This window comes from Rutidosis leptorrhynchoides, chromosome 2 (genome assembly GCF_046630445.1).
Source record: "Rutidosis leptorrhynchoides isolate AG116_Rl617_1_P2 chromosome 2, CSIRO_AGI_Rlap_v1, whole genome shotgun sequence".
NCBI classification, from domain to species: domain Eukaryota; kingdom Viridiplantae; phylum Streptophyta; class Magnoliopsida; order Asterales; family Asteraceae; genus Rutidosis; species Rutidosis leptorrhynchoides.
In genome coordinates, this window is record NC_092334.1 from 462549959 (window position 1) to 462568159 (window position 18201).

Consider the following 18201-nt stretch of genomic DNA (forward strand, 5'->3'; position numbering starts at 1 on the left):
TACCTCGCGCTGAAATCATATGTTATTGTATTCGTCCTTATGGTTAAGGGCGGGTTATGACACAATCATTTTTCAAGTAAACACGGTCGAAGTCCAGACTCACTAATGCATCTTAACAAACTCGATAAGACACACTAATGCAAAATTCTAGTTCTCTAAGACCAACGCTCTGATACCAACTGAAATGTCCCGTTCATATTGATTATAAACGTTCCATATTAATTGATTTCGTTGCGAGGTTTTGACCTCTATATGAGACGTTTTTCAAAGACTGCATTGATTTTTAAAACAACCATAACCTTTATTTTATCAATAAAGGTTTCAAAAGCATTACGTAGATTATCAAATAATGATAATCTAAAATATACTGTTTACACACGACCATTACATAATGGTTTACAATAGAAATATATTACATCGACATATGTTTCTTGAATGCAGTTTTTACACAATATCATACAAACATGGACTCCAAATCTTGTCCTTATTTTAGTATGCAATAGCGAAAGCTTTTAGTATTCACCTGAGAATAAACATGCTTTAAACGTCAACAAAAATGTTGGTGAGTTATAGGTTTAACCTATATATATATCAAATCGTAACAATAGACCACAAGATTTCATATTTCAATACGCATCCCATACATAGAGATAAAAATCATTCATATGGTGAACACCTGGTAACCGACATTAACAAGATGCATATATAAGAATATCCCCATCATTCCGGGACACCCTTCGGATATGATATAAATTTCAAAGTACTAAAGCATCCGGTACTTTGGATGGGGTTTGTTAGGCCCAATAGATCTATCTTTAGGATTCGCGTCAATTAGGGTGTCTGTTCCCTAATTCTTAGATTATCAGACTTAATAAAAAGGGGCATATTCAATTTCGATAATTCAACCATAGAATGTAGTTTCACGTACTTGTGTCTATTTTGTAAATCATTTATAAAACCTGCATGTATTCTCATCCCAAAAATATTAGATTTTAAAAGTGGGACTATAACTCACTTTCACAGATTTTTACTTCGTCGGGAAGTAAAACTTGGCCGCTGGTCGATTCACGAACCTATAACAAATATGTACATATATATCAAAGTATGTTCAAAATATATTTACAACACTTTTAAAACATTTTGATATTTTAAGTTTATTAAGTCAGCTGTCCTCGTTAGTAACCTACAACTAGTTGTCCACAGTTAGATGTATACGTCTCATGCTAGATCACAACTCAAAGTATATATATTTTTGGAATCAACCTCAACCATGTATAGCTAACTCCAACATTACTGCATATAGAGTGTCTATGGTTGTTCCAAATAATATATATACATGGGTCGATATGATATGTCAAAACATTTGCATACGTGCCTATGGTATCCCAAGATTACATAATATATTATAATACATGTATAATACAATATAAGTTAGCTAGGATATGATTTGTATAGAATTGTTAATATTTCCTGTAGCTACAAAAATCAAAAAATATCCAATCTTGTTTTACCCATAACTTCTTCATTTTAAATCCGTTTTGAGTGAATCAAATTGCTGTGGTTTCATATTGAACTCTATTTTATGAATCTAAACAGAAAAAGTATAGGTTTATAGTCGAAAATATAATTTATAAGTCGTTTTTGTAAGAGGTAGTCATTTCAGTCGAAAGAACGACGTCTTGATGACCATTTTGAAAAACATACTTTCACTTTGAGTTTAACCATGATTTTTGGATATAGTTTCATGTTCATAAGAAAAATCATTTTCCTAGAAGAATAACTTTTAAATCAAAGTTTATCATAGTTTTTAATTATCAAACCCAAAACAGCCCGCGGTGTTACTACGACGGCGTATGTCCAGTTTTACGGTGTTTTTCGTGTTTCCAGGTTTTAAATCATTAAGTTAGCATATCATATAGATATAGAACATGTGTTTAGTTGATTTTAAAAGTCAAGTTAGAAGAATTAACTTTTGTTTGCGAACAAGTTTATAATTAACTAAACTATGTTCTAGTGATTTCAAGTTTAAACCTTCGAATAAGATAGCTTTATATGTATGAATCGAATGATGTTATGAACATCATTACTACCTCAAGTTTTGTGGATAAACCTACTGGAAATGAGAAAAATGGATCTAGCTTCAAAGGATCCTTGGATGGCTTGAAAGTTCTTGAAGCAGAATCATGACACGAAAAACAAGTTCAAGTAAGATTTCCACTCGAAATAAGATTGTTATAGTTAAAGAAAATGAATCAAAGTTTGAATATGAGTATTACCTTGTATTAGAAAGATATCTTACTGTAAATAAGAAATATTTCTTGAGGTTGGATGATCACTCTACAAGATTGGAAGTAAGCTAGCAAACTTGGAAGTATTCTTGATTTTATGAAACTAGAACTTGTAGAATTTATGAAGAACACTTAGAACTTGAAGATAGAACTTGAGAGAGATTAATTAGATGAATAAAATTGAATAATAAAAGTGTTTGTAGGTGTTTTTGATCATTGGTGTATGGATTAGATATAAAGGATATGTAATTTTGTTTTCATGTAAATAAGTCATGAATGATTACTCATACTTTTGTAATTTTATGAGATATTTCATGCTAGTTGCCAAATGATGGTTCCCACATGTGTTAGGTGACTCACATGGGCTGCTAAGAGCTGATCATTGGAGTGTATATACCAATAATACATACATCTAAAAGCTGTGTATTGTACGAGTACGAATACGGGTGCATACGAGTAGAATTGTTGATGAAACTGAACGAGGATGTAATTGTAAGCATTTTTGTTAAGTAGAAGTATTTTGATAAGTGTATTGAAGTCTTTCAAAAGTGTATGAATACGTATTAAAACACTACATGTATATACATTTTAACTGAGTCGTTAAGTCATCGTTAGTCGTTACATGTAAGTGTTGTTTTAAAACCTTTAGGTTAACGATCTTGTTAAATGTTGTTAACCCAATGTTTATAATATCAAATTATATTTTAAATTATTATATTATCATGATAATATGATGTATGAATATCTCTTAATATGATATATATACATTAAATGTCGTTACAACGATAATCGTTACATATATGTCTCGTTTCAAAATCATTAAGTTAGTAGTCTTGATTTTACATATGTAGTTCATTGTTAATATACTTAATGATATGTTTACTTATCATAATATCATGTTAACTATATATATATATCCGTATATATGTCATCATATAGTTTTTACAAGTTTTAACGTTCGTGAATCACCAGTCAACTTGGGTGGTCAATTGTCTATATGAAACCTATTTCAATTAATCAAGTCTTAACAAGTTTGATTGCATAACATGTTGGAAACACTTAATCATGTAAATAACAATTTCATTTAATATATATATAAACATGGAAAAGTTCGGGTCACTACATTAGTCTCCTAATTACAAGAGATATAAAGATTAGTACTTATCCTTGTAATTAGAGAGAAGTGTAATTCCTATTATTCTTATTAGTGAAGCGTTTCTTTCCTTGCCCATGGTTTTTACCCTATTGGGGTTTTCCACGTTAAATCTGGGTGTCTCTTTTTTTTTTTGTCATTATTTCAAGTATTACTAGCGGTTTGCTATAATTCGGTGTCACTTTTCTCAACACCTAAACCAGAACAAACCCACACAAGGAATTGAATGAGGTTGTAATTGATAAATAGTACAAACTCTTTAGTAACTCAATCAGTGTCGGCTCATTCAGAAGGGGTTCGTGAGTATGGGTGCAAGCTTGGTCTCAAGTGGAAGATGAAGCCCCCATCTCAGTAAGATTTTCATGTTTTTTATTCGTTTTTCACTGTTATTTATGAAGACATTATCACTCAATATTAGAGGGTTCGGGGTCTGTCGGAAGTTTGATAAATTGGGGTGGTTTCAAAAATTATTAGATAATATGAAAGCGTCATTTGTGGCTCTACAAGAAACTAAACTTGATTCTATTGATCGTAATTGGGTCAGTAGACTTTGGTGGTCTGATGATTTTGACTTTGTTCAAAAAGAGAAAGTAGGTAAATCTGGTTGGCAGTTGTTAGTGTGGGATACAAACGTGTTTGATGCTGAATATGTTATCAATATTGAGGGTGGGATAGGTATTCATGGAACATGGAAGTCAACTGGTTGCAAGTTTAATCTCCTGAACATCTATGGGCCTGATGATGCCAAAAAACAAGTGCTTTGGGATGCTATATCAAACTTAATTGCAGGTGTTAACGAGGCATGGTTGTTATGTGGCGACTTTAACGAAGTTAGGGGGAGGCTGAAAGATTTAATTGTGAGTTTATTGAATATAGAGCAAAAAAATTTAATGAATTTATATCAAATAATAGGCTGTTGGAAATACCATTGGCCGGGAGGAATTTCACGAGAGTTAGTGATGATGGATTGAAATATAGCAAATTAGACAGATTTCTTGTAAGTGAAGACTTCTTTTATTTGTGGAAAGACTTGACTGCGGTTGTTTTAGTGAGACATCTCTCGGATCACTGTCCGATTTTGTTTAAAGATGAGGAGAGAAACTTTGGACCAAAACCGTTCAAAGTCTTCGACGCTTGGTTTAATGAGGAAGGTGTGGATGATGTTGTTAGCGACGCTTGGAAGACTAGTGTTCCTGAGGTCAATAGAAAAGACTGTGTTTTTAGGAATCGATTGAAAAACGTCAAAACAGCTCTTAAAAATTGGTGTAATGGCAAGTTTGATCGGTTGGACTTGGAGATCAAACATCACAAAGCTACTACCATACAGCTCGAGCTTAAGGCAGAATCATGTGTTCTTAACGAGGACGAGCTCGATAAATGGAAGAATTCTAGAAAAACATGGTTCGAGAAGGAAAAAATCAAAGTGGATATGCTTAAGCAAAAAGCTTGTGTAAAATGGATCCTAAATGCGGATGAGAATACTAAATTCTTCCATTCGGTCATCCGAAGGAGGAACAATGTAAACACTATTCGGGGGTTAACGATTAATGGGGTGTGGAACGATTCACGAGGGAAATCAAACTTGAGGCTTATAATCACTTTCGAGCTAGATTTGAGGAAACTGACATTTGCAGACCAAGCTTAGAGGAACTCGAATACCCGACTCTTACTAGTGATGAAGCTAACTCGTTAGAAGAAGCCTTTACTGAAAAGAAGATTCTAGATGCAATTCTCGATTGCGGAAGCTCAAAGGCCCCGGGACCGGACGGTTTCAACTTTAAGTTTTTTAAGAAATATTAGGAAGTTATTAAAGTTGATCTTATTAATGCCATCACTTGGTTTTGGGAATGTGGGGAGATTTCTAAAGGGTGTAATCCTTCGTTCGTCACACTTGTTCCTAAAAAAACCGACCCGCTTAATCTTTGTGATTTTCGGCCTATTAGCCTCATTGGTAGTTATTACAAAATAATTGCCAAGGTCCTCTCAAATCGTCTCCGAAAAGTTGTCCCTTCACTTGTAGGTCCGGAGCAAAGCGTCTTTTTAAAAGGTAGATTCATTTTGGATGGTGCTCTTATAGTTAATGAGTGCATTGATTTTCTTAAATCAAAAAGGCAAAAAGGTACTCTCTTTAAAGTCGACTTTGAGAAGGCCTTCGATTGAGTCAATTGGGAGTTTTTATTTGAGGTGATGAAATGTATGGGGTATGGTAATAGATGGTTGATAATGCTAAAAACGAACATATATTTCATAGCATTATCCCTCAAGAAAGACATTGTGACGACCCGGAAATTTCTGACCAAATTTAAACTTTAATCTTTATATTATTCAGACACGATAAGCAAAGTTTGTTAAGTTAAATCTCAAGAATTTTAAACTGTGTTCATACATTCATTATAACCTCGACCAAATTCTGACGATTCACGAACCGCTATATATAAATAGATATGTATATGTATATATATATTATAACTTGAGAATATTAATAAAGTATTAAACGTATAATACTTTACACGAACGTATTTGTTTCAATATGATTTTCGACGAAAAAAAAAATATTAAATGATTGAATTATCAGAAACATTGAATTATGATTACAAGTCTCTGTTGAGAGGTCCACTATGATTTGAGAAAATCTATTCCTCTTAACGATATTCAGAATAATTTGTAAAGCTATTTATAAATAAAAACAAAAAGTGTCATTTACGAAAGTTAGACAAAAGTTAGTGGAGAATTGGTTTCCATAATATTCTATTAATCTATTTTCAAACGTACAAAGACGTTTTCAGTTTAAAAAGAACTTTATTATTAAAACGTATATAACTTTTATAAATATCTAGAATCACTTTTGACAACTCATTACTTAACCAGTATAATAAATATAACGATATTTATATTTTATTTCATTAAATATATATAACGATTTAAATTAATATTATATATATTTATACGCGTATTATACATACATAGTTTTTTATACTTTTACTATACTTTAACTTTACCTTTACTTTACTTTTACTTTACTTTAACTTTAATAATTCATACTTTAATAATTCACTTTAATAATTCATACTTTAATAATTCACTTTAATAATTCATACTTTAATAATTCACTTTAATAATTCATACTTTAATAATTCACTTTAATAATTCATACTTTAATAATTCACTTTTATAATTCAAAAATCTATTATAAATAGAATTCAATAGGTTTCATTATTTCATAGAAACTTGAAAATATATTACTCTAAACTCTCTCAATTGATATATATATATATATATATATATATATATATATATATATATATTTGCTTTGTATTATTTCAAGATATTATTAGTATACATAAAATATTACGACGGAGTGCTGTTCGAGTGATTTCAAAATAGTTTTTTTGAATGAGTCGAAGCTAAGGAAATTATGGGTTATAGCTATGGAGGTGATGGGTATGGTTCATGGGTATGCTCGTGAGGTCAATCTAGTGTTTATCATCTCCGTTGCGTCTACGTACTTTCCTGCAATATTGAATCTCAATATTGATACGTTCGTGAATCCGAGGCCAACCTTGCACTTGTTAAATGACGTTATATGTATTTTTACTATGAAATACAGTATGGTGAGTTTCATTTGCTCCCTTTTTATATATATTTCTGGGCTGAGAATACATGCGCTGTTTTATAAATGTTTTACCAAATAGGCACAAGTACTAAAACTAATTCTATGTGGGTTTAAACCAGAAATATACCCTTAGCTTGGTAACATTAAACTACTTGTCTATGTACGGTAGGCGCGAATCCTAAAGATAGATCTATTGGGCCTGAGAAACCCCATCCTGACTATGGGATGCTTTAGTACTTCGAGGTTATTTTAAACACACCTGATCTGGTGTACTTCAGAGGGTAAAACATGAACGTTAAGGCTTGTTACCGGGTGCCTACAACTTATAGAATACTTTTATACACTTGCGAGTGTACATATATTTATAAACGGAAATCTTGTGGTCTATTAATATATTGAAATGATTGTTATAATAAACCTATGAACTCACCAACCTTTTGGTTGACACTATAAAGCATGTTTATTCTCAGGTATTAAAGAAATCTTCCGCTGTGCATTAGCTCATTTTCAGGATATTACTTGGAGTCATTCATGGCATATTTTGAAAGACTTTGCATTCGAGTCATTGAGTTCATCAAGATTATTATTAAACCAATTATAGTTGGATGTATTATGAAATGGTGTGCATGCCGTCAACTTTCGTTGTAAAGAAAGTTTGTCTTTTAAAAACGAATGCAATGTTTGTAAAATGTATCATATAGAGGTCAAATACCTCGCGATGTAATCAACTATTGTGAATCGTTTATAATGTATATGAACGGGTCCTTTCAGTTGGTATCAGAGCGGTGGTCTTAGCGAACCAGGTCTGCATTAGTGTATCTAACTGATAGTCGTTAGGATGCATTAGTGAGTCTGGACTTCGACCGTGTCTGCATTTCAAAAGTTTTGCTCATCATTCTTGTCTTAAATTACCTGCTTATCATTCTTAGTCTAGACACATCTTATTGCATTGATTGCATGAATAGTGTATAGACAAAATTCATATCTTAGCGTATCTGCTAATTCATATCTTAGCGTATCTGTTACTGTAAACTTTGCCTGACATATTCCGTAAATTCCTCCGTAATCTACGAAACCTTTTGCTCTATATAATTAGAATACCACCCGATAGCCGGAAAATCATTTCATATCGAAAAATTCTTTATTCAATCGTACGAAATGGAATTTGTCATTAGTTCAAGTCCCTCGGATTTAGAAATGAAATCCCACTCAAGTTTCGAAAGCAGTGTGATCGGAATGGATCAACCAATTAGTCATCATCTATTCTGGATGAATTGGAGATGGGTTTGTAGCCTCCTTAATCATTGGAGACAAGAAGAAGGTGATCCCTTCCATCCACCACATTGCCCTCTTGGCGAAGAACCTGAAGCACTTACCGGCGAACCTATCCGAAACACCATTTTCTCTCTTATTTCTAGAGTATCTCGTCACGATTACATACTACACCAAATTCTAGATTTTATTTATCCGCTCGTCCGAACTGACAATCACCCCGGTGTAATAGATGAAGTCAACGAGCTTCGCGCTCGGGTAGTGGCTTTGGAGAATATGGTGCAAAGGTTACAAACACCAGCAGCAGCACCAGCAGCATAAACAGTACCACCATCAGCAACACCAACAGTACCATCACCACCACCAACAACAACATCCACATCCCACACCGCAACATCACAATATGTATCTCAAACATCAACGTCATACGCCCTGTAAATATCCAGGAATATCAACAACAACAAACGATGAAGTATTAATTCATAAACTTCATTGAAGAGATATCTCTGCGGCAGTTATGTAATCTCCAAAATCTTAGAGATTATTTAATTCTGACCGTAAATCGGATGAGTGAACAGAGATGGTAGAGTAGAAACTTTGATCGAAAATGGTGTACGATTTACAAGCTAGAATTGTTTTACCAACAGCATCAACAGGACCGTAGCATCATCAACACAGTCAGTGCCGTCAGTATCGTCAGAATCAACAGCACCTGTAACATCACAAACTCTGTCAGTTCAAGAATCATTGTGGACATCATTACGAATCAACAACAAATATATTGTATCAACGAGTTATGAAGTATTAACTCATTTCCAATCGAAAGATTTATATGTATATTTTATATGTATAAATTTTTAAACCATAATAAATCTTCCCGTACTAAGCTATTATGTGTGAATCTTAACTACTCAGTTAATTCATATTACAAATATGCAATGATGTACGTCCTTCGTCCGCAACTTAACCATCGTTAATTACAATCTCTGTCTCAATTCAATAAAAATCCAATTTATAATAAATCAAGTGTATTATTCGAATATATGTTTGATTTTACACTTTCATCATCGATGTACTCGAAACTTTTCAAATAACATCATTCGTACCTTGCGAAGTTCACAAGAATTTCACGAAAACCAACAAATAACAAAGTAATGATTCATAATTTCAATATTATTGAAGAAATACTTATGCAATTTATAAAGTTTTAGGGATTACTCAATTCTAGTTCCAACCATAAAACAAATGAGTTTAATTTAATATTAACTCATTAAATCTATATTACATCTAAAGAAACTATACACATATATTTTCATAAAGACTGTAATAAACTTCTTTTGTACAAAATATTAATTGTGAAATTTTTTTTAACGGGTAGGTAATACCCGAGAGATATATAAATTCACAATTAATATATTACATTTTTCGAAACTGATTCAGCAATCATCAACTATACTCCCTACTTTCACAACAATATCCATTCTTTCATATAAATCAAAACAATCATACTCATTCAAATTCAATTACATATTCTGATTTTGAAATCGCATAATTCAATTCAAAATATAACCAGTATCATCACTCTTAGATTCCTATATCTTTCAAAGCTATACTTTGACTTCAAAACTGTGTTAGAACATCATATGTATTAACGATTACAATATGTGCTCAAACCCTTCGAAATTCCTGAAGACACTTCAACTAAGGAACAATCGAGATGATGATCCAACCACATGTTACCCACAGTTATACACCTGAAAAACTCTCAAAACCCAAGTCATAGTTCGACACGTATCCGTGTTAGAATCTTTGGCATTTACTAGCTAAAATAACTTTTCAATTCCGTTTCAAAATAGACAGTTTTGTCACAGCTCTAGCAAGTCATCTTCGACTTCTCAATCAAAACAGTCTTATTATAACCTCGATAGATACGTTGCCCTTTCGCCAACGTTACCGGGGAATCGTTTATATTCACCGCATTAGCAATAAACTTACCAACAACTTCATTGATCTTTGACTTTCCAAAAAAAAAAAAAATCATTATAATTATCGAAACCCTATCATATACTCATTCGTACCTTATAACAAGAATTGCCATACCAATTATTGAGAATCAGCAATCAGTATTTTGAAACCTCGCAGCATGTCTACATCAACAATTACATATACACACAACGTCTACCTCCAAGACTTACATTCTTTGAATGAGAAATTTCTGAAAAACACCCTAAACTGCGAACCAGTTCTCGAAATTTTGAAAAATGCTGATGAAGCAGCAAAAACTGTAAACGACCTTAACAGTAAAAAGTTGGATGATAAAGGATAGTATATTGGCAAAGCTCAGAAAAAGAGAAGCTTTGGAACTGGAAAACGGATTGAGCAAAGTATGAATGAGGCTGTGGACAAATCACAAAGGCTAAACCTGCCTTCAAAGAATCCAAATGATTCAGTACTTGCTGAAGTCATTAACGAATATCTTGCTCCTGACTCTAAACCCTTGCGGACAATATCCTTCATCATCCTCTGATATTAGACATTCTAAGATATCATCGTATCTTTCATTATAAATATCATCCATACTTCTGAAGATATTTTTATAATTATTCTTATCTGAAATCATTTACCTCTTCGCGCTATCTGTATTATATCATAAAAGAAACTATTTTAGTTTCTAAATTCTGAAACATTCGAGTTTAAAATAGGAATATTCTTGAAGAAGTGTTGGGAGCTGAAGCATGAGTTAGTATAATATAATGACACTTGATCAACGTGATTATATTACAGTAATTCATGCTGAGTTTCTAAATGAAACATGATGATTCACAGATCATAACGTCATCATGTGCTATGTTACACGACTCTTGTATTCTCTTTGATCTCTAAATATCAAGAAAATATTTCTTGATGATTCGGCCTTTTCCGAGGTATTCTGGTAATTTGACAAGTCAAGATCATGTCATTACAATTTCCTTCCTAGAACATTAACAATGTTCATTCCGAAATTTATATCTGCGAATTCTGGACCATTACAAACGGTGCTTAATCGCAAGATGAAGAAACGGAAGGACAAAGCTCCGAACTAGAAATGGGAGTATAAATCATAGCAAATAGAAGAGAGCATTAACTGTGGATGACAATGATTATAGAAGAAGCAAGGACTTTGAAATATAAGGGAAGATATAAAACCCAACAACAACCCAGAAATCACAAACCGTATATATCAATGCATATAGCAATATAAAGACACGGGAGAACTAAAAACACTATAAAACCAAGAGTATAGTAGAAGTAAATAGATTCTTCCGGAGGCAGATGAAAAAGAAGAGCGACAGATATGAAAGTGAGGAGTATATCAAGAATCAGCACTGGATGAAGCATATTGACAAATACTTTAAAATATGAGTTGAGAAGGTGTGAGTTGTAAGAAAACAAATGAGGTGGATTTATAGTGAAATATCCGACAGAGAAATCAAAATGGATTATCGCATTAATTCGAAGAGGATCATAATTTCCTTAATCGCCGAATAATCAAATCCAATATAGATTACAAAGATTTTCTTTTCGGAGATAAATCGTGATGACGTCAAAAGATACGACGAATCACTATTATCATATTTCATTCATTTACGATAACTTCACTCATACGCTTCGAGTAATCGAATTATTTTATCCATTCTTCTTGAACTTGATAAAACTCTATAATCGTTATAATAACATTCTCATTGTTAGTCATGACGACCTCTATCAAATTTCGGGGACGAAATTTCTTTAACGGGTAGGTACTGTGACGACCCGGAAATTTCCGACCAAATTTAAACTTTAATCTTTATATTATTCAGACACGATAAGCAAAGTTTGTTAAGTTAAATCTCAAGAATTTTAAACTGTGTTCATACATTCATTATAACCTCGACCAAATTCCGACGATTCACGAACCGTTATATATAAATAGATATGTATATGTATATATATATATTATAACTTGAGAATATTAATAAAGTATTAAACGTATAATACTTTACACGAACGTATTTGTTTCAATATGATTTTCGACGAAAAAAAAAATATATTAAATGATTGAATTATCAGAAACATTGAATTATGATTACAAGTCTCTGTTGAGAGGTCCACTATGATTTGAGAAAATCTATTCCTCTTAACGATATTCAGAATAATTTGTAAAGCTATTTATAAATAAAAACAAAAAGTGTCATTTACGAAAGTTAGACAAAAGTTAGTGGAGAATTGGTTTCCATAATATTCTATTAATCTATTTTCAAACGAACAAAGACGTTTTCAGTTTAAAAAGAACTTTATTATTAAAACGAATATAACTTTTATAAATATCTAGAATCACTTTTGACAACTCATTACTTAACCAGTATAATAAATATAACGATATTTATATTTTATTTCATTAAATATATATAACGATTTAAATTAATATTATATATATTTATACGCGTATTATACATACATAGTTTTTTATACTTTTACTATATTTTAACTTTACCTTTACTTTACTTTTACTTTACTTTAACTTTAATAATTCATACTTTAATAATTCACTTTAATAATTCATACTTTAATAATTCACTTTAATAATTTATACTTTAATAATTCACTTTAATAATTCATACTTTAATAATTCACTTTAATAATTCATACTTTAATAATTCACTTTTATAATTCAAAAATCTATTATAAATAGAATTCAATAGGTTTCATTATTTCATAGAAACTTGAAAATATATTTCTCTAAACTCTCTCAATTGATATATATATATATATATATATATATATATATATATATATATATATATATATATATATATATATATATATATATATATATATATTTGCTTTGTATTATTTCAAGATATTATTAGTATACATAAAATATTACGACGGAGTGCTGTCCGAGTGATTTCAAAATAGTTTTTTTGAATGAGTCGAAGCTAAGGAAATTATGGGTTATAGCTATGGAGGTGATGGGTATGGTTCATGGGTATGCTCGTGAGGTCAATCTAGTGTTTATCATCTCCGTTGCGTCTACGTACTTTCCTGCAATATTGAATCTCAATATTGATACGTTCGTGAATTCGAGGCCAACCTTGCACTTGTTAAATGACGTTATATGTATTTTTACTATGAAATACAGTATGGTGAGTTTCATTTGCTCCCTTTTTATATATATTTCGGGGCTGAGAATACATGCGCTGTTTTATAAATGTTTTACGAAATAGGCACAAGTACTAAAACTAATTCTATGTGGGTTTAAACCAGAAATATACCCTTAGCTTGGTAACATTAAACTACTTGTCTATGTACGGTAGGCGCGAATCCTAAAGATAGATCTATTGGGCCTGACAAACCCCATCCTGACTATGGGATGCTTTAGTACTTTGAGGTTATTTTAAACACACCTGATCTGGTGTACTTCAGAGGGTAAAACATGAACGTTAAGGCTTGTTACCGGGTGCCTACAACTTATAGAATACTTTTATACACTTGCGAGTGTACATATATTTATAAACAGAAATCTTGTGGTCTATTAATATATTGAAATGATTGTTATAATAAACCTATGAACTCACCAACCTTTTGGTTGACACTTTAAAGCATGTTTATTCTCAGGTATTAAAGAAATCTTCCGCTGTGCATTAGCTCATTTTCAGGATATTACTTGGAGTCATTCATGGCATATTTTGAAAGACTTTGCATTCGAGTCATTGAGTTCATCAAGATTATTATTAAACCAATTATAGTTGGATGTATTATGAAATGGTGTGCATGCCGTCAACTTTCGTTGTAAAGAAAGTTTGTCTTTTAAAAACGAATGCAATGTTTGTAAAATGTATCATATAGAGGTCAAATACCTCGCGATGTAATCAACTATTGTGAATCGTTTATAATGTATATGAACGGGTCCTTTCAGACAAGCTTTTAGTTGCAATTGTTCTATTTACAAGTGATATTCGTTTAAATAATAAAAGGTGAAGACAAAAGACAGATTCGACGAATTGAAGACGCAAATGACCGAAAAGGTCAAAAGTACAAAGTACAATCAAAGTGGTTCAAATTATTGATGAGAAACGTCTAAAAGTTACAAGAGTACGAGCCTCAAAACGCAAAGTACAAGATATTAAATAGTACGAAAGGACGTTCGAAAATCCGGAACCGGGACCAGAGTCAACTCTCAACGCGCGACTCAACGGAGCTAAATTACAAGTCAACGGAGTACAAGAATATAATATAATATATATATAATTATATAAAATTATATATATTATATTATATATTAAATATATACGAGCAGCCCACGTTTAAAAATCAATGTGACCAGGAAATGACGGCCATGTGATCGCATGGCCTGGAGGAAGAAAATCCATGCGATCGCATGGAGCAAAAAGTTTGGCCAGGTCTATAAATTTCGCGAGTTTTGGCCGAATTTTGGGCATCCCTTTTTCAATCTCTCTTTCACAGATATATATATATATATATATATATATATATATATATATATATATATATATATATATATATATATATATATATATATATATATATATTATAATTTTAATTTTAATTTTAATTTAAGATTAATAATAATAAGGGTATGTTAGCGAATGTTGTAAGTGTGTAAGTCAAAATTCTGTCCGTGTAACGCTACGCTATTATTAATCATTGTAAGTTATGTTCAACCTTTTTAAATTAATGTCTCGTAGCTAAGTTATTATTATGCTTATTTAAATTGAAGTAATCGTGATGTTGGGCTAAAATATTAAAGACGGGGTTATTGGGCTTTGTACCATAATTGGGGTTTGGAAAAAAGAACGACACTTGTGGAAATTGGACTATGGGCTATTAATGGGCTTTATATTTGTTTAATTGAATGATAGTTCGTTAATTTAATATAAAGATTAATAATTGGACGTACCTATAAATAACCACATACACTCGATCGGACACGACGGGCGGGATATTTATAAGTAATAATAATCGTTCATTTAACCGGACACGGGAATGGATTAATAGTCAATGGACTTATTAAAACAGGGGTGAATTATATACAAGGAAAATTGGTGTAATTATAGTTTAAGTCCCCAATTAGTTGGAATATTTGACTTCGGATATAAGGATAATTTGACGAGGACACTCGCACTTTATATTTATGACTGATGGACTGTTATGGACAAAAACCAGATGGACATATTGAATAATCCAGGACAAAGGACAATTAACCCATGGTAATAAACTAAAAGCAACACGTCAAACATCATGATTACGGAAGTTTAAATAAGCATAATTCCTTTATTTCATATTTCATCGCACTTTTATTTAGTGTCATTTTATTTAATTGCACTTTTAATTATCGTACTTTTTAATTATCGCAATTTTATTTATTGTCATTTTATTTATCGCATTTTAATTTATCGCACTTTAATTATTGTCATTTACTTTACGCTTTAAATTAAGTTATTTTTATTTTTAATATTTTACATTAGGTTTTAATTGCGACTAAAGTTTTAAAATCGACAAACCGGTCATTAAACGGTAAAAACCCCCTTTTATAATAATAATACTACTTATATATATGTATATTTATATTTTTACAAATATAGTTTTTAAAAATATAGCGTTAAACTTGGCTAGTTCCCTGTGGACGAACCGGACTTACTAAAAACTACACTACTATACGATTAGGTACACTGCCTATAAGTGTTGTAGCAAGGTTTAGGTATATCCACTCTATAAATAAATAAATAACTTGTGTAAAATTGTATCGTATTTAATAGTATTTCCTAGTAAAAATATAACTATTTTGTATACACCCCTACGCACATCAATGGTGTAAGTGGATCTCCTATTGTCTTAGCTCCGCTTCCATTTCTCTCCTTGTGAATGGATCACCTACTAGCGAGTTCTCATTGGGTAGAGGTATCCGACAAGGTGACCCTCTTTCCCCTTTTTTATTCATCATTGCAGCGGAGGGTTTAAACATCTTAGCGAAAGCGGCTTGTGAGAAAGGGCTATTCAAAGGTATTGAGGTCGGAAGTGATAAAGTTCCTATCTCTCACTTGCAATATGTGGACGACACCATTTTTATCGGTGAATGGAGTCATGCTAATATTCATAGCCTCCAAAACCTTCTTAAGTGTTTTGAGCTTGCGTCCGGACTAAAAGTTTACTTTCAAAAGAGTTGCTTGTATGGTGTGGGTGTGGAGGTTGGTGAGGTAAATTTGGTGGCTAGTCGGGTTGGTTGTCAAGTTGGTGTGTTCCCCTTTACGTATCTCGGGTTACCAATTGGATCGAAGATGAGTAAATTAGAAGATTGGGAGCCGGTAATTGAAAAATTCAAATGTAGACTTGCGAATTGGAAAATGCGTTTGATGTCTTTTGGTGGCCGATTAGTCCTTATTAAATCGGTTCTTTCTAGTCTTCCATTGTATTATTTCTCACTCTTTCGTGCCCCGCCCTGTGTGTTAAAACTTTTAGAGAGTGTGAGACGTTCATTTTTTTGGGGTGGGGCGGACTCGGGTTCCAAAATCCATTGGGTTAAATGGGAGAGTGTTATTTCTCCTTATGAGGTCGGGGGGTTAAATATTGGGTCTCTCAAAAGCAAAAACCTTGCCTTATTGGGAAAGTGGTGGTGGAGGTTCAAAATCGAAACTAATTCACTTTGGGTTAAAGTAATTCGTAGCATTCATGGCGATTGTGGTGGCCTAAGTTTGAGGGATGATTCTCGTCATTCTTCACACTTAGGTACATGGCGTAATATTGTTAATGCAGGTTTTTTCTTGGATGATATAAATATCCCTTTCAGGAACTCTTTTATGAAGTCAATTGGTGATGGATCGTCTACTTCCTTTTGGCATGAAGTGTGGATCGGTGACAAAAGTTTACGCGAATCTTTCCCCATGCTTTTTAGATTGGAAGTTGAAAAGGAGGTGAAGACTTGTGATAGAATCTAAACGACTGGAAATTCTGTGATACCGGTGTGGAATTGGGTTCGAGCACCAAGTGGGAGAACAGAGGGTGAGCTGCGAAGGCTTGAAAGGCTGATGTCCGAATTCAACTTCAATACATCAAAAGGCGACGAATGGGTATGGACGTTAGCAGGTAATAACTTGTTTACTGTCAAGGATCTCTCCTTTTTAATCGATGAAAAGTTGCTGGCTTCTATCCCATTCGCACCTGCTGTTATGCGAAATAGCCTTGTGCCGAAAAAAGTTAAAATATTCGTGTAGCGGCTTGTGAAAAAAAGACTCCCGGTTAGAGTGGAACTTGAAAACATGGTATTGATCTTCATAGCGTCAGATGCCCGTTATGTGATGATGATTTGGAAACCATTGACCACACCTTCATATTTTGTTCGCATGCTATGGAGATTTGGTCTTGTGTATATAAGTGGTGGGGCTTGGCAACCTCACAAATCTAAGCACCAACGAGATTCTTCGGGGCAACAATTCGGTAGCATGTCTAGCTTTGGATCAAAAGTTTGGCAAGCGGTTGAATGTGTTTGCGTGTATCTCATTTGGAAAAATCGTAACTGTAAGGTGTTTCGCGGTAGCTCGTGGTCTCCATCGTTGGCGCTTAATGAATCCAAATCTTTTGAATGGGTTTCACATCGATCGAAAGTAAAAAAAAGTTTGATTGGTTAGCTTGGTTAAGTTCCCCGAAAGTGTATTTGTCGTAATAGTTTTATAGATTGTATCGGGGTTGCCTCCTTTGCAACCCCAAGTAGTTCGTGTTGTATTTGTGTTATAACTCTTGCGCTTGTATCGGATGTGAAGCATCCATGTTGTGTATCGTATACTTAATATTTGAGTAATAAAATTTGTCTTGCTTTTCAAAAAAAAAAAAAAATATAT

General features: G+C 32.6%; 1 protein-coding gene across 1 annotated transcript; it reads left to right on the top strand.

Moving 5' to 3' along the window:
- The first annotated feature begins 3920 nt into the window (after window positions 1–3920).
- Window positions 3921–17991, top strand: LOC139889332 (uncharacterized). The gene is made up of 6 exons (XM_071872292.1): window positions 3921–4246; window positions 4354–4977; window positions 5076–5209; window positions 5553–5625; window positions 16206–17277; window positions 17578–17991. Exons 1-6 carry the CDS (start codon window positions 3921–3923, stop codon window positions 17989–17991), a joined length of 2643 nt encoding a protein of 880 aa, XP_071728393.1.
- Window positions 17992–18201: the final 210 nt, after the last annotated feature.

Excerpts from the sequence above, each read along its gene's own strand:
- LOC139889332 (XM_071872292.1), top strand. The coding sequence starts at position 3,921 with ATGAAAGCGTCATTTGTGGCTCTACAAGAAACTAAACTTGATTCTATT. Across the intron at positions 5,210-5,552 it reads AAAGGCCCCGGGACCGGACG|GCAAAAAGGTACTCTCTTTA; the intron begins GTTTCAACTTTA and ends TAAATCAAAAAG. Across the intron at positions 5,626-16,205 it reads ATTGGGAGTTTTTATTTGAG|CTCCGCTTCCATTTCTCTCC; the intron begins GTGATGAAATGT and ends CTATTGTCTTAG.